The 26,177-nt window shown below is 38.5% G+C and overlaps 1 protein-coding gene across 11 annotated transcripts in view; it reads left to right on the forward strand.

Annotated features, from left to right (window-relative positions):
• DLG2 (discs large MAGUK scaffold protein 2) overlaps positions 1 to 26,177 on the forward strand; it is a 2,048,212-nt gene that overhangs the window by 2,016,546 nt on the left and 5,489 nt on the right. For 7 of the 11 annotated variants that reach the window (XM_032641314.1, XM_032641323.1, XM_032641318.1 and 4 more), the window contains 5 exons: positions 6,154 to 6,199; positions 16,782 to 16,832; positions 18,195 to 18,296; positions 22,314 to 22,486; positions 24,541 to 24,650. In XM_032641314.1, the coding sequence (XP_032497205.1) occupies positions 6,154 to 6,199; positions 16,782 to 16,832; positions 18,195 to 18,296; positions 22,314 to 22,486; positions 24,541 to 24,650 (482 nt within the window). Of the gene's footprint in view, positions 1 to 5,220; positions 5,321 to 6,153; positions 6,200 to 16,781; positions 16,833 to 18,194; positions 18,297 to 22,313; positions 22,487 to 24,540; positions 24,651 to 26,177 lie in introns of all 11 variants that reach the window. The other 4 variants (XM_032641315.1, XM_032641319.1, XM_032641320.1 and 1 more) reach the window with 2 other exon arrangements.

The following is a 26,177-nucleotide window of genomic DNA, read 5'->3' on the forward strand; positions in this document are numbered from 1 at the left end:
TATCATAAATGCTTTTTTGTTTCTTTATTATACAATTTCTTTGCCTGAACCAGAAGTGAAATCTATTGTAATTGGTTGATTCCTCTTAGTTCTCTTCTGATTTATATGTTTTCCCCCATTTTTTTGTTTGTTTTGTTTCCATTTTTATATTTAAGAAACCAGGTCATTTGTCTTATAGAGTTTACTCCAGATTTTCTTTGTAGTATAATTTAGCAGGTTTCTCTGTCATCTTTATTTCTGTAAACTGGTAGTTGGATTTAGAGGTTTGGTTAGATTCAGACTCATTGGCAAAGGAGGGTTTTCTTTCCTTTTCTTTTGAGAGTAGAGGTTTACAGAACTACTTTGTGGTAGTATTTTGTTTTCCCATCAGGAAGCACATTCATCTGATTGTCTTTTTGTGTGTGTGATGTTACCAGCTATTGATGCTCAGTGCCTAGATGCATTAATTCATTAGCCTTGCAAACAGAACCCTGGGACACTGTTAGAGACACATTTATAGGGACACTGTTACAGACACACATCCATTCAGACACGTTTCTAAAACAGACATATTTCAGGCCAACTCCTGTCTTTCCTTTAACAACCTCTTTGTTTCATTGTTACTTGGTTTTGGACCTCTCTTGTTTTAAACTTCTCTTTTGTTCTGTATGAAAACATGATGTGTATAATACAAAATGGTGGCCCAAACTTATGGTAACAGCCTTCCAAAGGGAACACAATTATTTTAGAGGAGGAGAGACAAGAATGAAGAGGAAAGAAACATTTATAAGAGATAAAAGAGGTCACAGAAAAAGGTGTATATGAGCTCAGTATACATTTAAATCAAATTCTGCACAGAGAACATTCATATCTTGAATGTGACTTTTTAGAACTATGAAACATTTGAAGCTTGAAAAATTAGAACACGAAGAAGAAAAACTTTAAAATGCCCCTCGTTTTGAAGTTTTCTGAATGAAAAGGATAAAAACACATCAAGATTCCCTCATGTATCTTTAAAAACATGGGATTTGAGTGGGAGAAGGAGCAATTTGAGTTTTTTGTTTTGTTTCTTTTCTTCATGGAGCGTGTATTTTACCTTAAACCAGTTCACCAATGCCATTACATTCTGGGGTCAGGCTGCACAATTTCGTGCCATTTGACCTAACAACTTGGCGACTTCTGAGTGACAGTAATAATATGCTGACTCCTGGAATGAGTGTTCTAATGTCTGTCACAACATGAAAGGTATTCATTTAACAGAGACACAACAGAATCAGATAAACAAGGCATGTGTATCTGATTGATTGCAAGGGTTGTGGAGGGAGGTTTCCTCTCTTTCAATTAAAGATAAAAATTATTTACACCAAGTAAAATTTAAAACATGCTGTGATTGTTTGCTTTCATCCCATAGTGTGGAGGTTAGGGAGAGGGGTATTTTTGTTTTTTAAGACCTTACTGAGATATAATTCACATAGTATACAATTCACAGACTTAAAGTGTCCAATTCAGTGTTGTTTACTATATTGGTAGTGTTATGCAACCATCACCACAATCTAATTTTAGAACATTTTCATCTTTCCTAAAACTAACACTATACCCATTAGCTGTCACTTCCCATTCTCTGTACCCCCTTCCCTCACTCAGCCCCAACAAACCGCTAATCTACTTCGTCTATAGATTTGCTCCTCATGGGCACTTACCTTTTAAAAGCCATTCATAACCTGTCACACTGAAATTTTTTTACTTTATTTTTGTACATTATTTAAAAACGAGTACAATAGAATAGAACCCGCAAAAACATGAAAGGGTCTCAAAAAATTGTAGCAGGATATCTCACAAAAATATTGTTGAAGCCAATAGCATCTGATGGCTTAAATAAATAATTGCCAAGCAGTGAAGCTGTGGGAAAGAAGACAGATTACAGTGTCACTTCAGAAAGTCAGATGCTAATGATTTTAAATATAAACTTGAAACAGGCTTGAGTTACGGAAACTTTTCTTGCTCTAAGAACAGCAGTATTTGCAACCAGGAATATTTGCAAATTCAGATTCTAACTTCACTGCTCACCAACTGTATGACTCTGGGCAAGTAACAGAAGATTTGTAAACTTTAGTTTCCTCATCTGTAATATGAGAATAATGATGATACCAACCTCATGAAGTTAGTGTGGAGATTCGCATAGGCAGAGCCTTTAGAACCAAGCCTGGCACATAATAAGTGCTCAGCAAATGTTACTTGTTGTCTTTACCATTTTTGTTCATAAGAACTCAATAATCCAGGTCAAATTCCACAATGGAATTCTTAGTTATGCCAACTTTCCACTTGCCACGTGTGATTGGTATTTTCAAAATCTCTGCTCAAAGAAGTTTTCTGCCATGAAGACAATGGATTGGAATTTAAGATACTGTAATGTAGAGGAAAACAGCACTGATCAAGTACGATTAATAGAGCTGTAGGTTAGCTTTAGGACGATGTGTTCCATGAATAGTAAAAGTGCTGATTTATTATTCTCACCTAACACTCGTGTAACAGATTTTTCTTTTCTAAATTAAAAGAAAAAATTAACAGCAATGAAAACAAAAGCTTATATAATGGTATTACACATGTCTAACAAAATAAAGAATAGATTAGAGCACCATAAACCACATATAATCTCTTCTAGTTGAAATGTTTAAGACCTTAAATGTGTGACTTTTAAATCTGTGCGTGTGAAGGGAAGTTGTGATTTGGTTTTGTGTCCATAAATGTAAGGCAATGTGACCACCAATGAATGATTCCATTACCTTTTCTTTAACTCCAGTACAAAGTGGCTTTCGGTAATAGACTGATATGATAGATAATTTCATTTTTGAGGAATTATTATGCATTTTCTGTTCTTTTAAAAAAAGTGTGGTGCTAAATATTATGATGTCCCAATCAGATGACTCATGATACACAACATTTTCATACTCGGGAAATGTTAACACATTACAGTCCTTGCTTTGAAAAGATAAAAGAATGAATCACAAACAACACATTTTCATTTTCCTTTGACCCCAAGAGACAATTTAAACGATGTGGTTTGCATGCGGCCCCATATGGCTCTCAAAGGCCTCCACATTGTGCATTCATGTCTACATTTTAACCCCAGGCTTTATTCCTCCTGGCATTGTTTTGTATTTGCATGAAAATATGTAAGTGGTTTTTTTTTTTGCATGACAAGCCATCCGTAACGTTGAAGTTAAATGTCTAACATATCTTGCAATATCACGTGTCATTAATTCTTACATGATTTTTTTTTCTTTTATTTTCAGTTACTGAAGTTAAATATGCTTGAAATGTAAAAGTGGCATGAAACTGGAGTGATGCAAGAATATTTAATGTTCCTTTAAGGACTTACCATTTTTTAACTGGGAAAATTTGGGGGGTAGTTCCCAGCCTTGTCTTTGGACACCAATTCCTCAATTACAAATTATGATAAAACTATATTGAACACAAGTGCTGTCAGCAGAGTAATAAATTCTGAAGTGATACTTCTTTTTTTCCCTGAGAATGTGTTTCTAGTTCTTGAATATGAAGTACAAAATGTGTCCTCTAATTTCAGGATTTATTAAATATTTGATTTATTGGTTTTCTTAAAGCCTTCTTAATGGTACATAAAATTAAGCTCAACTGACTTTGGTGAAATTTCCTAGTAACTAAAAAAGTAATGAATTACTGAATGACAGCGCCAATATTTTAATACTTTAATATTTCCTAAATGAACATGACTACCAAAATGGATATTAGGTATAGGAGTGCGTGAGTATACAAAGAAAATAAGTTATTTATACCATTTTGTCAAGCATCAAATTCATAAGAGCACATAACTGATTCCCGCCAATGGGCCAAAATATCCAAACAAGTGCTGTTTTTTCCAAGTAGTCACCTTGCTCTCTCTGCATTTATTCCTATCGGCTGTCATTGCTAAAACCGTTTTAGAATACCCCTTGTCAAATTACCTTCAGTCTTTGGCACAGTAATACCTGTGTGGTAACAAATCTTGTTTCTTGGCGAGAGACCCTCAGAGCCAAGTCAGTCAAATAAGCTGGCAAAACATGTTTTTAAAATGATACGTCAATATGAAATTACCAAGACTTGCAGGGCTTATAGCCTATAAAATGATTAAGAACACGTTTCCCAAAGAAGAACCCCAGATAGCATTTACATAACAGCAACAGTGGGAATAAATGATTTTTTCTTAAGAAGTCTTTTAGGCAAGCATCTGATATTCACTTGAATGAATAAGTTCTGATACAGGTATTCTGTTATGTCTACCTGTATTATTTTAAATTCCACCTCATTTAAGCTAATGGAGTGGTTTACATTTTTAAGGACAGCGCTTCTTCCATTATTTCTTGTCATATCAGAATATAGATAAATGGCCGTTATATCTCCCTTGCTTGAGTGAATATCAAGTTAATACCTCTTTAGCAACAATTTTAATAGATTTTGGTTGATGGTGTCTTGACTGTCACCAGCTAGCTCTGTGATATTGGCAAGGGACTCAGCCTCTCTGTGCCTCTGGCCCCCTGTCTACAAGTGAGGGCTTGGAGCTCAATTATCTTTAAAATCTCTTTTGAATGAAAATATAATACTGTAATTATCATATATCTGTGTGGGAACTAAATCATCATATATCATAAATCCACACACATCTCTGAGGTTTTAATTAAATTCAAGCTGAAGTAACTCAAATTCCAGTTATTTAAAAAGACATCTAGACACTGATGTGTCTAGCATCTCTAGTAAAGTCTTTTCTACCTGATGATAATGATGATTATAAAGATGACATTTGTATAGCACTTTATGTTTATACTGCCTTACATGAGTCTCACAACCTAAGAGCTGCTGTCATCATCCTCAGTATGCAGATGAAGTAGATACTGAGGTTCAAAGAGATTCAGTTACCTGTCTAAGGTGATGAACTAGCAAGTTACAGAGCCGGACAGAGGGTCTTCTACTTCCAATTTAATATTCATTTCCCCCGTCGTCATTTACCTGCCTCTTAATTAGGAGACAGTTTTTCCAAGGTGTCATTTTTCAGAATTTACACTCCTGGAAACTAAAATCTGCCTTTAGGGACCCTCCCACACCCCTTTAGACTATCCACTTGCATCACTACAGCTCTCTCTGCTTTTACAAACTAGTTGTTTTGTCAGCATGAGTGTGACAACAATTAGACGTCCCCTGTTTTTGCCCCATGCCTTTTCTCCTTCACAGTCATTCAATGACAAGCGTAAAAAGAGCTTCATCTTTTCACGAAAATTCCCATTCTACAAGAACAAGGAGCAGAGTGAGCAGGAAACCAGTGATCCTGAACGTAAGTAGATTCTCGAAGAGAATGTCACCTGCAACACAAGAGAAAAAAATCCTTCACGGGCAACACGCATGATGTAGGCTCCCCCACGCCACACGCCTAGGCAAACAAACACGGCAGGCAGGCAGGTCAGGGCTTACTACTGTGACCAGTGTTTGGCTGCAGTCTGGATCCTTCCCTGGATAGAGCTCTTCTTTGCAGAACGCATTGGAGAGGGACCTGAGGAAGCAGGGACTTTGCTTCCAAACAGCATTTATCTGTGACCAGGACTGGGTCTGGTTCGCGTTTTCTATCATGCAACTCTCCAAGGGCTCGAGACAAATTCTTTTCTGGACAGAAATATTAGATTCCATTGCCACGTATATTGTTTTGGAATGCTAGCTAACTGGGAGTGATTAAATTCCCTTTATTGATTACTAGCATTTGTTCACTCTTTCCCTCCCAGCAAATATTAAGCACTTCCTTACTGAGCAGTGAGCTTGTATTGGGTGGATGCTCAGACTAAGAATTGGCCATGAAACTTGGAGGGGATCATCGCTCCCAGTGGTACGTTGCTGTGGCAGTACTGACAGTGGGCAAAAATGACATCTGCTGACTCTTTCTCTTTTTCATAACAATCTTCTGCTTAAACCTTTCAAGTTGCTTTACAAATCCTTGAGTCTCAGTCCAGGGAGTTTGGGGTGAAAGTTGTTTCAGAAGAAGAGAGCATGGGATCCAGATTGCTCAGGCAACACGGTCTGTCATGGTAGTATCCATTTCAACTCCACTGACTTCTTCCTTCCTCTTCCGTGGCTGTTCTCCCTCTCTCATTGCTCTCTCTGGGGACTTCCATGCAGGACATCCCCGGATTAGGTGACGACGGTTATGGAACAAAGACTCTGAGTAAGTTCCCAGGAATGGTCACTGTAACTTTTCTTTTCTTTTTCTTTCCTTTTGAGTTTCGCTTTTGTTCCTTTTCTCGAGGGCCTTTCACTCCTAGCATGCACAAGATACTGAGTTTTATTTGTTACCTAGCTGTGAATGCTCCTACAAAGCAATTTTCAGCCGTTTTGTTCTGCATGTCAGCATTTAAAAGCAAAGTGTCTCAGGCACTGTAACTTCCGTTGCAGTTCACACCTTCCCTTTCTGACCGCGTGCTGTGACCAGCATGGTCCTGGTGCCGCCGTGGCATCCCTTGCTCTGCCGCCTGATACCTCTCAGGGAGCAAGAAACCATGTTGAAAGAAAGGGCGAGTTAAATGCTGTAGAACAGGAAAGCAGAAATGTATTTTATATTCTTTCTTCTGGCTTTTCCCCCAGACATACTTAATGACCTTGCCAAATTCCATAATTGGGTTGTACTTTGCTATTGGTAAAGGAGCTGTGTTATAGTCAAAAGGAACATGCATTCTCAAAAAGTAAATATTAAGCTATTTGATCTTCCATGAATAATTCTTTGCTATTAACTTTGACTGATTTTTTTTTTCTGACTTGCGGTGATCCTGCTTGAAATGTTTGTATGATAAAGTTTTAGATATGTATATTAATATGTTTTTCTATCAGTGATTTATTAGCTGCATTGCATAACCAGATCTTCATTTTATGGTTTAGAGTGGAAAGAAAAATATATTAAACTTTAAAATTTTCTAGTTATTAATGCCTTTACTCTGTGTCCCATTGCACTAATAAAAAATAATAATTCTGTGTATTAATATACTATACTATGATTTTTATTTCTTTAATATTAACTCCATTGTGTAGGCATCAATGAACTAAGAACAGTTTTGTGTCTTTTGCAGCTGTATCACATGTTCATTTTTGTTTGTTTTCTTTTTGTTTTAATTTAACAGCTGTGGGCAATATTTTTAGAAGCTGTTCATTTCATTTCTATAAAACAAAATAACATTGAGCTGGACTTTGTTTTCAAGGGCTGGTTATATAACCCTGTGTAATGATACCTGTCATCCTTCAAATTGTTAATTTGGACTCTTTTTTTAGATATGTATGTTTAGAAAACAAAATCTGATCAAGAGTAACTACTGATCTCCTTAAAGATGAAAACTTTATCTTTGAGTCTCTGTATGGAATATGTCATGAAATTTTTCTTGAATTGGTGGCTGAAATTCAAATGTTGATTTCAACAGTATCTGGATAGCATCAAGTACCACCCGAGAGAATTTCTTAAATTTTCAGTGGGGGTGGGGAGTGTTTTAATATATTGTTAATATGAACATCACTAAAAAGTAGTTGCTATTGGAGAGTCAAAAATATGTTATGCCTTTTTGTATCTAGAATGATGCCCTTTTAAATCCAAAGGTTTGTTTACTCTTTAAAAATTGAACAGATTTCACTAGGTAAAGTTATTTGTCAGTTAACACTACTGGTAGCCATAATTTGGACTTTAGCTGGAACATATTTTGAATTTCTTTTTACCTACAAAATAGAAAAATTCTGTTAAACACTATCTTGATGTTAAGAGAGATTGGTCGTTAAATAAAACACTGCATGGTTCTAAATTTCTATAGTGTAGCTTCACTCTAAATTATTTTAAAAGTAAAAACAAAACAAAAAGAAACCTGTCATCTTCAAGTCAAGGTACTTGTGATAATCACACACGTGAAGATATGCCATTGTTGGGTACGTACTTAGACTTTCTTTTCAGTAACAAAAAACAAATATGCACTAATTCATCCACACTTCTTTCCCTAGTGCCTCTTTGCACTTGTAACATATGTACCTAAATTAATAATGCAGTTCTGGTCAAACACTCACACAAAGAGAAATGATTCAGGTGAATTTAACCCATGCTTTGATTTTCATTAGTTTCATGCTCTGAAATTAATCCATCTAGGATGTGTTAACTAACACGATTGCAGGAGTCCTTTCACAGTGTTCACATGTATCACATCATCACACAGTACACTTTAAAATATATTACAATTTTATTTGTCAGTTATATCTTAATAAAGCTAAAAAATGGAAACTAATCTATCCAAGAATCTATAATAGCAAATACATTTTAAAGCACTTTTTTTAACTGTTAGAGAATAATGTTCTATATTCTTTTCCTTTTTTCTAAAGATGTACAACAGTTGTCACTTTTTAAAAAGCTGAATTTATTGCTATTGAGCTTCAGAAATCAAATAGTCACATATTCTTTATTCAATTAGCCTGATATACAAAGAAGTTAGTAAGTTGATGAATTTATCTTCTATAGCTTAGTAAATAGGTACAGATGAAAGGAAGTGATTTTGGAAATAAAGCCCTAATTCTGGCACATAACTGGTATATCCCTGTTATGCTAGTTAAACTGTGTTTTTATGAAAAAAAAGGTTCGAGATATCACCGTATACTTGTGCAGTCATTCAACATGAATTAAAAACATACTTTGTGGCAGAACCTGTGCTTAGTTTCAGACCGTTTACCTTCTGCCTGTTCCACTCCTCCAGAACCTAATAGCTGTCCAAGCAAGAATCTTAAAATAAAAACAAGGAAATATTGAACTGACTCATAAAACATTTTTCAGTGACTCATTTCTTCCTCCAAGATTTCCTACACACTCACTGAAGCAGGAAGGTTCTTCAACAATCCCTTTCATCTTGTGAATTAGTTTAGGAAGTATTTAAATAGAAATAAAATTCAAGGGATTCCAGGGATCAATTGGCAAGTTGAAATGCAATATTCCTGCAAAATACCTAAAGGCAAAATAGAGCAACAAAAAGCCTGCAGAAAACAGTCCCTGCATACCAGAATCTCTTGAATTTATAGTCAAGAACATCCAGCTGAGAGACGTTGACCTTTGTAACAAGAATCTGGAAAATCAGAGCAACATGAATGGGTCAAAGTATTCATAAAAAGAAAAGTGCTTAGATGGACATTATGCATTTTTTATAATTAAACGTAGTTTACTGTTTGCTAAAAAAGAAGATACAGCAATCAAGTAGTAGCTTCCTGGAAAAGAGAGATAAAGTTTTCATCTTCATCTTATCTGAGTTTTCTCAATGCGTCTCCTCTACGGCCTCTTACTTGCCTTTCGCTCACATTTCTAGTAGCCTTGCATGGTATTCCTTTAAGTTCTGGCTGCTCTCCAATGCTTGGTATCTCTTTAATTTGCTGTGCTGTTCTTGCAGAACATGTTTCTTCTAATGCCAGCGATAGCGAAAGTAGCTACCGTAAGTTATTGCTTTGGTTTGTGATTCTTTTCTTTGCAGTTGCCCCTTTGCCTGTGGTGTGCATTTCAGATTTTTGCTGTCGTTGTTTTTCAATTGCTGCCCTTTATCATCCTCATCCAAAGCAAATGGCTTGAAATGAAATCATCATCTGATGTGGAAAGATACCAAAGACACTAGGGCGGTGGGTGGACTCATGTGATTTGTGCGAGAGGTAGCAGTCTTGCTAATAAATGACTCCAACCTCAGTTGGCTGTGGCCTGATGATGCAATTTTCCTAGAGAAGGTGGGGGTAAAGTTCAACTTGGTGGATTCTGACATTCTGCCCTCCAAAATAATTTAAACTCCCTGCAGGAAGGTTGAAAAGTTGTCATGGTTTTATTTTCCTTCTCATTTTGCCTTTTCCTTTCTGTTCCTGGCTCCCCTTTACAAGAGAAATTCTGATAAAATACAGTGTTCCTTTTAAATGGAGCATGAACCTTATATATCTCTTCTCTCCTTGATTAATATTTTGAGGTAGATACTATGTTATATCTAACTTTAAATTTTGATGGTTGGGAAGAGATGAAAAAGTTTCATCCTCTAATGTTGAAGGAGCTCACATTTTGTTTAAAAGTGAACAAATCTTGGATCAGAAAGCTTAAGTGAAAAGGTAGGTAACTATTTAAAACTTATTTCTGGTGTTTGTTTGGTCACCTCAAGCCATTTGCTTAGTGATATAAAAATATTCACCAAATGCCAAGCACATCCTTTTTATCTGTTCTTGTGGTTTCTTACCACTTACAGGTTTTTGGTGACTAACATAGGTACATGTTATTACTGGGATCCTTACAATTTCTGTAATGTTTATTTATACGCCTTAATGAAATGGGTTACTCAAAAAGCAATTGCTGAGGATATTAGAAAATGGCAGGCCCAATACATATGACCCTCAGCTACCAAGATAGAAATTGGTTGGAGGTTTCTGTTTTGGGGTTTTTTTAGTTTTGTTTTTGTTTTTTGTCTTTTTGCTTGTATTAATTGAAAACAAGAGAAGAATAGAATAGCTTTTATTTTTGTTTTTTTCCATTACAGCATGGTAATTTACAAAACCATGCCTTTTTTGAGGTGGAACATCAAATAGTGTTCTGGAAGTGTGACAAATTCAATCTGGATCTTGAGAAAGGCTTTGGATAATCAGATTGGTAGAAAAATAGAAAAAAAAGCACAAAAGAGGAAAGATGACAGATGGAGGAGGAAGATGAAACACACCACAGAACGAAATGAAGAAGAGTTGTAATGAGATGCCTTTGATCAACCAAATAACGTTAGAACCCCCTCATTTCCTTCCTCAACAGAAGAAGTCCTGCTGATGAAAGGAATTAAAGTATTCTTGTTCTTAACGTGATCTTTAACATTTGTACATTCTTCCTACTTTTATACTTTTATGATTATCCCAAGTTGGGAAAGTATTTGCCTTCCCCCATCTCTTCATTTGGTTTTAAAACAAAGAAACCTGGCTGGTTAAGAAGTGACCAAAGATTATCTTCCCTGCGCCTGAAGTACCCTCAATTTAGTATAAGGAAAATACAACTTATTTGTTGGGATTCGTGGAGACCCTTGACCCTAATTTCTTTGGCATCAGTTTTCAGTTTTTAAGTGTTGTGCTTCCATCCTGTAGATACAGGTAGAGAAAGGAAAAACATCAAATCTTGTTCTTTCAATCCCTTTTATGGAAAGTATATAGGAACTACCTTTCTCTTCAGAAATCATTTTTTAGAGTATTTCAGAAGCCCCTCTCTTCTCCTTCAGAGACGGGAATGTTCTTCCCAGAATCATTAAGTTATAAAAATTGCACCAGGGCTTTCAGCTGTTTGACAGGTTTTTGATTGCAATGCTCCAAGATGAAATCAATAATTCTTTTCACCCTCAAATAGTAAGTACACATAAATGTTTATTGAGTGAATAAAGGAAACACTTGCAAACAGCTTGAATTATCTATGAGAAGAGAGAAGAGTTGGAACTGGACTCTAGGATGTTACTAGAGAAAATGTGGAGTCTAATAATCTCTATTGGCTTGGGTCTCATCTGAGAATACAGAAGGTTAGCCATTCAAATTGTTTCCTTTACAAATGAACAAAAGTAGGAAGAGCCTTTGTCATAGCTTAGAAGGGAAAAAAGGATATTTCTTTCTCCAGGATAGAAATATGAGGAATAACACAGGAATATTCTTTAGTTCATTCATCATCCGCTCTATGTCATGCTCTCTCACAGGCACCTTAATACCCAGTATGAATCTCAATGAACTCTGGAACTCAGCACACGTGTAGGGAGAGAGGGAGAGAGAGATCAATACATTAAAAAAGCACAGAGTGTGGCTGTTTCTAGAATAAAAGTCTGGCCCAAGAATAGTGGGGCTTCAGAGATGATTTCAAAGAGGAAGGGGCCTTTGAGCTGAGCTTTGGAACGATGAGGCACTTGCCAGCTCAGTAAGTTGAAGAAGAAGCGTTCTAGGAAGGGCAGTGGCGTGACAAAAGACAGAGGCTTGGGACAGACACGGTTTCATGAAAGTGCCATTTTGAAATCAAACCAGGCTGGAGTTTTCTACTGAATTCCTGGCTTTTGCTGTAGTTATGACTAACTTCTATGTTTTGTGGATAGCAGTATAGACAAATACAAAAAAAGACCTCTTTTCACTAATGTTCAGGTGTTATCTTTTACTCTTAGGACCATTCCATGTCCACTCAGGGACAAAATGGCTAAAATAATAGTCAGTGGTTAGAAAGAAGAGCCCAGGCCCGTGTGTTTCACAGCTCCAGAGGGCACCATTCACACTGCATTCTGGAGTTACAGATTGTGCCAACCTTACTTGAAAGCCTCATTTATTTTCTGAGATACACACACATACACATGAATTTACACTAACCTCAGTTTCTAATAAGTAGCTCAGACCTTTGCTGCACCATCTCAAGAATTATAGAATAATTACTTTTTCCGAAGTCCAAGTATATTGAGCACCAGCTAAAATGCAGTTAGTCACAATGCACATTGTCTAATTATGCAAGATGCCATCTCAAACCTTGCAAATCTCTACAAGCTGAAGACCTGCCTTCCTTAAAGCCCAGTGAAGCTCTTTATGTCATTATGGGTTTGGGGGAGCTGATGATTATCCTCCTAACCCATTGGTGCTCATCAGTTAAGTAGGATTTTCAAAACAAGGATCTTGAAGAAATGATCTGAGTGAAATTGAGATACTGAAGTGAGGAGACCCCAGACTTTCCCTCTGGAATCAGTCAAAATGGTGCCCGTATTCGTCTCCTTTCTCCACTCTTCTCAAGTTTTGCCCTTACATTTCCTCTAGTTCTTTAGTCCTTACAAAGCAATTTTATTACATCTATTATTATCTCATTTGATTTCTGCAACAAAATTATGAGATATACCTTATATTAATACCCCGTTTCACAGATGAGGAAGCTGAAGTTCCAAAGAGCGCTACACCTCACTAATATGATGGCACTGCAGGTCCAGTCAGGATAGTTTAATTCTGAAACTTACACATTTCCACTCTTCCCTATAGTTTGTAATCCAAGCCTCTTCATGTTTTATCTAGTACATTTCAACCATTTCATACTACCTATCAAGTTAATACAAGCAGCAATATTTATATAGCATTAACTATGTACTAAGCCTGATTTTCAGGGCACTGTGTATAGTAACAGATCTTCTGAAGATCCTTTGAAGACACTGAATCACTAATTCACCATGGGACCTTGAAGAAATCCCTGAACGTTTTTGAACCTCAGTTCTCTCCTATGTAAAATGACTAGCTTGGATTAGAACAGAGATATAAGAAACAGATTTTAATCAAGATTGCCCTTTGACCAACTGGTAGTAGCTGCCTGAAGAATCGTATTGAAAAGTATTGAGACCAAGTGAGGCTCAGCAGTAATTCGGGCAATGATAGATTTGTGATGCATGTCGAGCGTTCGGAAGGGGGAGTGACGTCATCATGTGCTACAGACTTTCCATCTGTAAACCACATGAACTCCAAACCCTTTCTCATCGCTAACATTCTGTGGCTCTAGGAACCCAGTTAATTCTTCATAAGTTATCCAGTGCAGACACTAAACACTACATTTAGAACATTTAATGTCCTGCCACTGGTCTTCACTTCCCTCCTCTCTCTTTTCTAGTTTTGAAAAAGTTCTAAAAAAGAACAACTTGTTTTTCCTTATCATGAGGGCATATTTGGGTCTTACTCCAAATCCCTCTTACTGTGACTTGCTTCCAGTTTAAAGATGGTGTTCGTGGAGTTGGTTACAACGGTGTCTGCCAAGTCTCTGCCAACCACAGGCGTCCACCCCCAGTACTGTGCCGCTCTCCCCTTTCCAGCCATGCAGTTGCCAAAACAAGACCAAGTAATTGTTCATACCCTTGTGTCGGCTGTTATTTCTGAGTGCCGACACCTCCTGAGCAAAAGATAGAAAAACTACTAAGGATGACGATTTTATGGAGATGACACAGCAGCATTTAAAAAAAAAAAAGAGTTGGCGTTTGCAGATGGAGCACCTTATGCCCTGTCAGTGACGCTGACCCAGGTTCAGCTCCTTTCTCTGCCACCCACCGTTTGTTCATTTGTAAGTTCTGCCCCTATATCCCAGCCTCCACAGAGAATTCTACATCTCTGGCCTTTTTGAGACAGTGCCATATACTCAACAAGGAGTCAAAAAAGGTATAGTTTTGAATGTTGACTCTACTACTTACTAACTGAGGAAACAGGCCCCGTCTCTGAGCCTCAGCTTCTTCATCTGTAAGGTGGAGATCATCAGAGCACCTACCTCAAAATAAATGGCTGTGAAAAATAGGAGGCAATGGCTGTGAAAGCCTTTTATAGCCTGTAAAGTGCTATGCAGACATGAATTATCTTTCATTGCTGTGGCTTTATTATTTCTCCCCCTCTACTCTCCCTCCCACTACCCCTAGGGCTTTTCATTCTTGAACATGAAAGTGAAAATTGGTTTCAGGTGCAGAGTTCACAGTTGTTATGTAATACCAGCTGCCATAGCATCCCTGCAGGCTTCCTTACATAGTGCCTGATTGTCACAGGGTCTTCAAAATTGGGATGGGCCTTGACATAAGGGATGCTGTCACTGCTGTCTGCCAGTCTTACTGCTCGGAACAAGAACCAGTGCTTTCTGTAGGTTAGAAGTAAACCAAAAAGCAATGGATAAATGAAGAACTACAGAACTCTGTTCTAACAAAGTCAATCAAAGCTATGTTGTTTTGTCCTAGTTTTCTGAATCACACATTGTAGTTACTGACACCAAATATTTTATTTAAGGTTTGCCTTTAGAATGTCCCATCAGAATGATTTGCAAGGCCATTGTAAAGAGATTCCCATGGGAACACGAGGTGTTCTATTTATTTAGAGAAAACCACACTTCCCAAAATGAAAGCATATAGACAGAAACACAAAGTAGAACCTGTCTTTGGCTTCTTTTCTCATCCTGTCTCCTACCACTAGAATTAGAATGCAAATTCATTGTCCTCTTTCTTTATGTTAAGTACTGGGGACACAGTGGTGACTGTGGTATGGGATTCCCAGTCTGGTGCAGAGGCATAAGTATCACCTGATATTTAAAACCTCTGTTATCTATCCCATGGTCAGGATTCTCCTACCACATATTATTCGTTCCCTGGAGATTTCTCTGGACGTTAGTCTAACATTGCAGTGTTAGTCTACCATGCTTCTGTCTCTAAAGCTATGCTTTTTTCCCCAACCGTTTTTACACTCATCCTCTGAATTCCTATGACCTCTGCATATCTTAGCCTTTATATAACTAGAGCTTAGCAATCAATCACCTTTATTATTTTTTGGCCCAGCCTCTGTAAATTTTAGTCGTTTCGTTTTTTTTTTTAAAGGGAATCACTTTTTCCTGAATAATAAAAAAAAAAAGTCATGAATCTGATTCCTCACATACCAAACCCCTGCCCTGATGTGGGAAGGTCCCCTGAACACTTCTGGAGCAGCCATGAGTAGGTTCCACTTAGAAGAAGCACCAATGCCTATTCTCCGTGACTTTAGGAAGTAGCCTAGTGGTGCCATTCTAAGAGTGGACCCTGCTTGAGGTAAGATGTGGCATAGGCCTGGGGCCATTTCTCACACTTGAAAAAGTGACACCCTCACTACCCTCCCCACCCCCACCCCAGGGAAGAGAGCTGTAATTCACAGCTTTACCCATATATCGCCTAATTTCCCAAAATCAGTTGTCATTATCAAAACTGTCTAATACTAACTTCTTTTATGAAATTAACTCACCCGAGGCTGAGACTTCTGAAGCACATGGCTTTGACAGACTGTGAATGTGTTTCAGGGGCTATGAGGAGATAAAGCAGTGAGACTCATTGCCCTTTGGTTTCAGGAAACAGTACCTCATATTACACTCCTCCTCTATAGAAAAGCATACAAAAAGCCCTTTTCAACAGCCCTGAACAATTTCCCCACCAAAAGATAGTTGGTCCTGGGCCTATGCAAATAAAAGAATAGAGCCTTCGGGGTTTGCAGCTGAATCAGACTAATCTCGTGCCTAGTTCATCAACTGGGCAAAATAGATGAAACCAATTTACTTTTCATGGTTATGTGTTGACTTGAGGCTCATCGTGAATCAGAAGGCTTATAGCAAATGACACTGGAGGGGGCCGACCCTTATGCTACATTGTCTTCCTTACTTCTCTTTTCAAAGTTTCAAGGCTAGATTTAGCAGCAATTAGAACCAGTGATATAGGGTCCTCCTCAATTTTTTTATCTTCTTAATTGACCCAGCGTTTTCTTGATGAATTAACAGAGTAAAATCCTCCGAGCCCTGTAGTGTGTGCTGATGAAGTTTTTGTCTCGTAAATGAAACAAGCAGACATTTGCTTTTGAATGTTCTTCTTTGGGAAATAAAATGGAAGATGAAATAAAAGGTCCAGAAATGCTGGTAATGTAGCAGTAAACTATTGGAAGGACCCTCTCCTTGAACTCAGTGGGTTCCTTTTAAGTAGGAATGCTGGATATGAGGCCATAGTGCTGCATTTCTCAGTGTCAGACGGAAGGCGGTCTCTTAGACGGCCAGCCTCCAGTTGTTCCTTAGACTTATGACCTTCGATCACCTGACACTGTAATACTGCTAAACAGCTTTATGGGGGTGAAGGGATTTGGGGAATAGTTCAAGGAGGGAGAGAGCGGGGAAATTAACCCTGAAGTGGGTCTGTTTCCTGGGTTGCAGAGCAGGACTTGTAGCTGTGGTTTGTGATTGGTTGTTAGTCCACCGTAATTTTCCTTTTTTCTCTTCTCAGGGGGACAAGAAGACTTCATTCTTTCTTATGAGCCTGTCACGAGACAGGAAAGTAAGTTTCCTAGCATGCTTTGGTTCCTGATTGACACCATTACAGAAGGGAAAGAGTGAAGGACCAAGGAAAATAAACTCCTTAATAGTCAGCAGTTCCCAGGCCAGACCGTGCTCTCTCTTTGGCCCTGTGACCAAGCAAACAGCTTCCCTGCTGAATGTGGGCAATGACCACTCCCAAGAGAATGGAACTGCCCTCCAGATGGGAGAGAGCACATCCAAATCATAAAGAGCCCCACCTGCAGGATCGATGCATAAAATCTCCATGCAGATTGACATCCGCTCAGTATTAAGAAGGGCTTTTTAGGGCTTCCCTGGTGGTGCAGTGGTTGAGAGTCTGCCTGCCGATGCGGGGGACACGGGTTCGTGCCCCGGTCTGGGAAGATCCCACATGCCACGGAGCGGCTGGGCCCGTGAGCCATGGCCGCTGAGCCTGCGCGTCTGGAGCCTGTGCTCCGCAATGGGAGAGGCCACAACAGTGAGAGGCCTGCGTACCGCAAAAAAAAGAAGGGCTTTTTAGCAGACCTGTTGTAAGGTATAAGCTACCTTCTAGGCTGCTCCGAAGCCTGGGAGGAATTTATACAGAGGCTAATGGCATCAGAGGAGGAATTGTACCAAATGAACTTTAGAGTTCCTTGTAACCCCATGATTACAAAGGAATTGGGAAAATCCAAGCAGAGTATGGAGAGTATTTTGAGCTAAGGAAAAGAAATTATAAAAACATAAGGTGTGGGCTTCCCTGGTGGCGCAGTGGTTGAGAGTCGCCTGCCGATGCAGGGGACACCGGTTCGTGCCCCGGTCTGGGAAGATCCCACATGCCGCGGAGCGGCTGGGCCCGTGAGCCATGGCCGCTGAGCCTGCGCGTCCGGAGCCTGTGGTCCGCAACGGGAGAGGCCCGCGTACCGCAAAAAAACCCCAAAAAACAAAACATAAGGTGTCATTACTGCAGATGATTACTTTTTAAAGCCATTGCCTAAACAATGGTCAAATAGCTACTTTTTCTCCCATTCAATTGACTAAATTCAGTAGTTGTTTTGACATTGTGTAGGCATAACTGTAGAGTAAGCAAAACCTCTCCAAATGTTTCTTTTCGTTGACAGACACTGCAGTTGTTTTTCCCTGCAGAAAGTAGACTCAGCCAACACACTGGGTATTAAACATTCCAGAAAGTAGATAAATTCCAGAAAGTAGACTCAGCCAACACACTGTGTTAAACATCAATTTCCTTATGCAGGGCTATATGGGCAGTTTATCCACCGAAGTAATACCCTTACCAGTTCTTGGCGTTTGGCAGTTTTGCCTTAAGAGCACAGTGGTTTCCAAGTCTTTCTCCTCATCTGCATCTTCCTTTCCATTTCTGCAGTAAACTATACCCGGCCAGTGATTATCCTGGGCCCCATGAAGGATCGGATCAATGATGACTTGATATCTGAATTCCCTGACAAATTTGGCTCCTGTGTGCCTCGTAAGTATCTAAACAAAGCTTGTCTCCTTTTGAGATGATAAAATGTAATTCTGTTCCTCCAGTAGTCTCTCCAGTGATTCAGATACCATCAGTTACCTAGTTTCCAGGCATCTCATTTAATTTTCCCCACCGAACACGTTTCATCTACGCTGCCATGTGTTGTTCTCTATTTAGTGAGTAAATGATGTGGTCCCCTAGAGGGCAGGATGAATCCTTTCTTTGTATCTCCCATAGCATTTAAAATAGCGTAGGTTTGTTTATTTTTAAAAAGGGACCTCCCTGGTGGTCCAGTGGTAATGAATCCGCCTTACGATGCAGGGGATGCGGGTTCCATCCCTGGTCAGGGAACTAAGATTCCACATGCCACGGGGCAACTAAGCCTGCGTGCCTCACCTAGAGCCCACATGCCACAAACTACAGAGCCCACGCACCCTGGAGCCTGCGCACCACAACCAGAGAAGAGAAAAACCTGCAGGCCACAACTCGAGAGAAGCCCACGCACTACAGCAAAGAGCCCACGCGCTGCAACGAAAGATCCTGCATGCTGCAGCTAAGACCCGATACAGCCAAAAATAAATAAATAAATAATATATATATTTTTTAATAAATAAAATAGCATAGGATTATTGATAGGCATCGGTATGTTCTTATTGATTGATGGAAATGCCACTGAAGTATCTTTTCCCATAGAATAACATTACCGAACCAGGTTCACTGAGATGCCGAGGTTTGCAACAAAGAAAGGGTTAATTCACGAGGCAGCCAAGTGAGGAGACTGGAGAACGAATCTCAGACTCTCTGCCTCCTCGAAGGCGAGAAACGGGATATTTGTGGGACGAAGGAGCAGGGCGGTCTGAGGTGTGGGGAGCATGGGGAAGGGTGATTGGAAATAAGAAAAAGGTGAGGTAAATGTCATTCTGTGCAGGTGCAAGTAAGCTACAGGCTTCCTCATGGCAAGCATGTTCAGAAAATCGCAGCATTAGCATGTTCTGAGGGTGGAGTTTGGGACCCCCTGATGTCAGGTCACCAAGTGGACATTGGCACTTGCCCAGTTGGAGGGTCGGTGGTCTTAACCAGCTCAAGCTCGAACTGGACGCAGCTGACTCTGAGTTCCTGAAAAACAGCTCAGGCAAACACATCGTTTGGGTTGTGTGACGCTTGGAGGACCTGCAAGGTTTTTTTGTAACAACAAAGTGAGCTCAATCAGTGAAGGCAGGTTTAATGGATCTAACTGATGATCACCCTCAGTTACAAGAAAAGAGATCAGAAACAAAGCCATCTATTAAAATCACCTCAGGATGACTTAGGGCCGTGTGTCATTGCAAAACAAAATAGCCTTTCCCAAGTGTTTCACAGCCTCAGGAGTTGGGAAGATGCAGACAAGAAGGATTATAAAATTTTAACCCACTCTCCTGGCCACTGCAAACTTTAATCTGCTTTCTTGTCATTATGGACAATCATCAGGTCCCCTGGTCCCTCTGGTACACTCAGGGCTACATGCCTGTAAGAAGCTATCTGCTCTCCTTCCTCCCATTCGCCACCCACCCACTCACCACTTCCATCTCTACTCCCACTGTGTCACATAAAAATACATAGAGGCCTTCTGTGTACATAGACAAACCCACAAGGGAATTTTAATTTATTAGATCATCGAGCTCTTAAATCTGATCTCAACAGATATTTCTTTCTCACTCTGCAGTTTTTAAGCTTTATGCTCTGAAGTGTCTTTTACATTTCAAGACTGCAAATGTCTCCTGGAATACAGAAGAATAGCAAGAATTGCATGTGTGCAGTACATGGGCAGGAGGGAACTAGGACGACTGTGCTATCTCATGAAACTGTTCCCAGCAAGGATTCTGGGAAGAGACCTTGTCACAGAGCATACCCTGAGAGAGACTCCAGATAGAAATGATCAGGTCAAACCCTAGGCCATTCGTCACAGCTCCCAGCTTGTTCCTCCACTTTTGAAAGAAAAAAAATCCTTTAACACCATTTTTACTTCCCCTCCACCTTGCATAGTCTCCTCTTTCTCTTTTTTTAATTAATAGCACTATTTTATGAAAATCAATACATGTTCATTGTACAAAACATGGAAAATGATAAAAAGTTAAACAAGAAAATAAAAATACAGAATCCCACAAGGTACCCAGAAGTAACATCACTGCTAATATTTTCATAGATTTCTACCTATTCTTTCTTTTCATGCATTTTCTCCCATGATTAGGCACATATTAGATAGATAGATAGATATTTTTTGCTTAATATCATTTAAAATTTTATAACTTTTAAATGATTATTATATCACAATTAATACTTTCTCACTTATGGGTATTTTGGGTTTTCTCTACTTTTCAATATTACGAATTATAACTCAAATACAATTATAATTATGTGTTATAATTATTTATAATTTATAAATTAATGTAGTGAATATCTTTAAGGATAAAACTTCATCCAGTTTTGATAATTTTTTTTTTTTTTTTTTTTTTTTTTTTTGCGGTACACGGGCCTCTCACTGTTGTGGCCTCTCCCGTTGTGGAGCAGAGGCTCCGGCCATGGCTCATGGGCCCAGCCGCTCCGCGGCATGTGGGATCTTCCCGGACCGGGGCACAAACCTGCGTCCCCCGCATCGGCAGGCGGACTCTCAACCACTGCGCCACCAGGGAAGCCCCAAAGTTTTGATAAGTTTTAAAGATGGATTTCTAGGAAGAATATCTGGGTAAAAGATCAAAAATATTTTAACATTTTTTTAATGTTAAGGATAAATTATATTTAACCCAATATATCCAGAACAATACCATTTCAGTTGTAATCAGTATAAAAATTATTGAGGTATTTCATAATTTTTGGTAGTAAGTCTTGGAAATCCACTGTGTATTGTACATGTATGGACCAGCCCCATTTTAAGTGCTCTTGAATGGGGCTGCTGGTGACCACACTGAGCAATGCAGGTATAGAATGTGTCTTACTCCCTCCTGTATTCTTTGTTTTTAATACAATTTTTAAAGATTACTTTCCATTTACAGTTATTGCAAAATTATTGGCTATATTCCCAGTGTTGTACAATACATCCTTGAGCCTATCTTACACCCAGTAGTTTGTACCTCCCACCCCCTCACCCCTAATATTGCCCCTCCCCCCATAACCACTAGTTTGTTTTCTGTATCTGTGAGTTTGCTTCTTTTTTGTTACATTCACTAGTTTGTTGTATTTCTTAGATTCCACATATAAGTGATATCATGTGACGTTTATCTTAACTTTTTTTTTTTATTTATAATGTTAAATTATTTTCCCTTCTCTTCTTACCAAAAAGTTTAACCATTTCTATCTATGGTTAGAGTTGATGACTTTTAGTCCCTCCTTAACTGTGACCATCTCATTTTACATCTTTTTAAATCCCCGAATATATTTATACTGCATGTCCATTTTTTAATGAGACATTATTTTACTTCTTTGCTTGTCCCATAATCTTTTATCATGTGCTAGACATAGTGATGCTACATTATTGGGCATCTGGATTTTGTTATCTTCCTTTATAGAATATTAAATTTTTGTTCTGGCAGGTAATAATTTGCTGACAAATCAGCTTCTTCCAGTTTTGACTTGGTTTTAGGGTTTGTGAAGGTGGATCTAGAGTAAGTCGAGAGTAACCTCATAACATGCGGCCCTTCTGGCGTCTCAACCAAATGCACAGTCTTCAGAGTCTCCTAGCACTACATGACCTCTAGACACTCCATTTGGAAATGAAAATGGAGTAAATGCGGAGTCCCTTCGTGTTGCTCTTAAGTATTACAGCCCAACACTGCCTGTTGTCTGATGCCTGAAAATATATTTCCATATATTTTATCTAGTTTTATAGTCTTTACAGTGGGAGGCTAAGCCTGGGACCTGCTACTATGTCATGGTCCTTCATATTACATATTTTTATATATCTATGCTGAGGGTGTAAAAATATGTGTATAAAGGAAGTTTATGAGTATAAAGTTACCTTATTTTCATCTTTTTTGTTTTATAAAGATACTACGAGGCCAAAGCGTGACTACGAGGTGGATGGCAGAGACTATCACTTTGTCATTTCCAGAGAACAGATGGAGAAAGACATCCAAGAGCACAAGTTTATAGAAGCTGGCCAGTACAATGACAACTTGTATGGAACCAGTGTGCAGTCTGTGAGATTTGTAGCAGAAAGGGTATGTTCCCCAATCATCTTACATCTCCCCTGAAGAAGGTTCCCAGGTGGCAAACTGCATTTTTTTGGTCATTACTCTTTCCTGATTTCAGTTGTAAATTTTGATTAAATATTCCTTTTAAGACCTCTAAGCAGAGAATCCCTTTAGAGCAAGATCATTAATCTTTATTCTAATCTCAATAAAGACTGATCTGGCGGGGAGAGGAGGAAAGGGAGCTTATAAACCTAAAGGCAATTAACAGCTTGAAGCTTATGGAGATTCACTTTGTCCTTGACTCATTTATCTTTGGCCACAACATTGAATTTACTTTAAAAACTTTGTCACTCTTCTTTGTTGTTTAGATCAGGGTCCTCAATTCTTTTTGTTAGCAAGAGTTAACTTTTCATCTCCCTGAAAACTGGAGATCCTCCTGGTGGAGGGGTAGGTAGATGGGGAGGACTGCCTGGCCTGTTGCTGGCAGATATTTTAACTCAGAGGAGGTGTAGATGCTGTGATTCCCCTCCTCCTGATGATTTCAAGGGCGTGGAAATGAGAAGAACGTTCAAGAGAGAATAGGACAGGAAAGCACTTCAGTGTACCTTTAAGATCTGCCTAAGGAAAGATCCTAATCTCCTATGAACACAGAACCAATTTCATAGAAGAAAAAAAAGAGTTAAGAGGCAATCACATTTGTTGGATTGATTTGATTTGACACAACCTTTTCCCCTCCTTTTAATGTATTGGTTAAAAAGATTAAACAAGAAATGTTCCTGTCTGTCTGAGAACACAGTAAGAAGGTGGGTCTGCTTTCTTCTCTCTGGAAAGTTGGCTTCTTTGAGCTATATCATACTGTTTCGAGTCAGCTTCCCGGATAATGGCATCTATTCTCGTAGACACAACCTTTGTTATAGCGAAGTGTTCTGGCCAGTGAATAATCAAACTGCATTTAGACATTTCATTATAACTGCTGCATTTCACAGATAGCAAACTTGGAATTGATTTAAGTGGTAAAGGCTTGAGCCATCTTAGTGTGTTTCTCCTATAAAAGCTCAAGTACTCACTGGACTCTCTTCCTTTTTACATGGATATTATGGATGAGTTTTTATCCCCTTTTATTGATTTAGGACTGTTTCTATTTGCATAGTATGCTTTTTCTCTTCTTTTGTAAAGCTCTTTAGCCTCGGGGCAATGAAGCCATTTCCCTCCAGGAGGCAGAATATGATGTGAGGCAAATGTGTCTGTTTTTCCAGAAATACTTTATAAAGCAGCTCCTTGCTCTGAGCTCTCATTGCAGTGGAAAGCAAGTTAAATGAGGTGTGCTATAGTGTAACAGGGTTTTTATTTGTTAAGAAACAAGATATTTAGACACTATGCAAGCCTATCTCTCAACATTTAAGATAAAATATTTAAGGTAACTCTTTGTGTCTGTCCTTGCTTTATACTAGACTGAGCATATCGAAGGCAGGATGCATATAAACACTCAGCAAATGTTTATGGGATTGTTCTAAACTAACATTACCATTCTTCCAGATTTAACGTTGGTCAGGGTGAGACAATAAGGTATCTATTTATTTCAACCAATAAGACTTGGGTTTGAGACTTTGGGCAAGTTAGTATTTTTAAGCCTTAGTCTTTTCTTCTGTAAAATGCAGTTGATAATATGAACCTCATAGGTAGGGAATTTCTTCTTTGACAATTTGGGAATTTCTTTTTGACAGTTGTTTTCAAATATGGTTTATGAGCGTTTCATGAGGGTGGACTCAGTCATATTACATATGGCTACACAGCTTCCTTGTGCAGAGCATCAGGTATTTATTTAAGGAAATAAAGTTAACTGAAATAACACAAGTAAATTATCTATCCCAGTGACAGACGCTTATATAAATTATTGCAAACATTTGGTTATAACCCTGTATATCAACTTTTGTTTATGCTTTGCAGTGATTCTTTTTCAAAATTTGAAATCCAGTATCTTTTACCTCCCTCTAAAACATACTTACTTTTTTTTTTCCTTTTGGTTTGATTATGATCATTCTTCCTGGATTAACTCCATATTTTTCTTTTCTTTCTTCCAGGGCAAACACTGTATACTTGACGTATCAGGAAATGCTATCAAGCGGTTACAAGTTGCCCAGCTCTATCCCATTGCCATCTTCATTAAACCCAAGTCTCTGGAACCTCTGATGTAAGTGGAGGACAGCAGCGGCCTTCATCCAGCCCCCTGTTCCATACGACAGAGCAAATTGTTAACAGCTCTTTGTCATAAATGCTTACAAATGGGAACTGCCATTGTTGATTTTTTTTTTTAAGAATTCCCTTTTTTAATGATAGGTGAAAGTTCTTTTGAACCACTGGAGACATAATGTCAATAATTCCTTAAAATGTCTTCACTAATGTTTCTTGATTTTTGTTTTCATTTCACAAGTTGTTTTTGTGTGTGTGATATTTTCATTTTGTCTTGCAGTTTTGAAGGTAGGTTGGTTTGTTTTGTTTTTGTTTTATCTTGCTTTGCTTTCCAAATGATAGGAAGCAATCATCTTTAAATTATCTCTTACTTTGGAGAGCAGTTCCACTAGTAAATTTTTTTAAATGTGTGGGTTTTCATAGAGGGAGCAAACAATATTTTAGACTCTTTGCGTTGGCATTTCACGTTGTTATAGCATAGAATTCTCATGTTTCTTAATTAAAACCTCATGTTATGTAGACCGCTATCCTTAATAGGGCGTTTTCTCAGTGGCCTTTCAGTAAAACATCTACAAGCTTAACCAAAGGCTCCAGACCTGTGTACATTTATAAACAAGGGGAAAATGCATGACTTGGATTTTTTTGTTCTTTTTATCTTTAAGCGAATGTGTAAAATATCTTCCTGCAAAAATCAGTAAACAAAATGGGCAGATATTCATGATCTGGCTGTAAAGTAACAATATTTTTTGTGCCAATTTGATACAAATTGGTGGCATTATTTTGTAGACCACTCTCATACAAAAGTGACGCTGCAGTAGCCATAAAAGTAGCTGAGCAAAAAGGCTAAGAGCAGGGACTTGAAAATTAATCAGGCTAGGTTTGGTTCTTTCCTTTGCCACTGTTCAGTTATGTGAGCTCAGGCAATTTGCTTAACATCTGTAAGATTTAGTTCCTCACCTCTAAACTAAGCACATTGATGATGCAGACCTCATAGAGCTAGTGTCAAGGTTAAACAGCGTCTTGAATGTAGAGTTCTCCATATGGTCTTTGGCATATAATAAGCACTCACTAAATGGTAGCTATTATTACTATAAAAGATTTCAAGTTACTTTATTGTAAGAGAAATAAGACTATTTTATCATTACAAACCATGTAAACAGTGCCATTTCCAAGAGGCCACAAGAGATGGCACCAGTGTGTCCATTGTAAGAGCTTTGCCCAAATATGCCTCCATTTGGGCCTCAAGACATTAGAGCATTTGGCAGGGTTCAGAAGTGAACCACAAAGTACTAGAAAACAGTGTTTATGGAAAGACCAAAGACAGTGAAATCATTCATCCCAGAGGAGAAAGCAGTTACTTGTAGAGGATATCGACCAATTATTCGGTACCTTCTCTAGAAGGAAGAAGCGACAGTAGCTGGAATTGCAGTCTAAGAGAATTAAGTTAAATACATAGTCGATCTCTAGGGAAATTGCCAGAGCTATATCTTAAAATCAGAATAGACTCCCATAAATAAAAGATGGACAA

This window comes from Phocoena sinus, chromosome 8, assembly GCF_008692025.1.
Source record: "Phocoena sinus isolate mPhoSin1 chromosome 8, mPhoSin1.pri, whole genome shotgun sequence".
Classification (NCBI taxonomy): Eukaryota; Metazoa; Chordata; class Mammalia; order Artiodactyla; family Phocoenidae; genus Phocoena; species Phocoena sinus.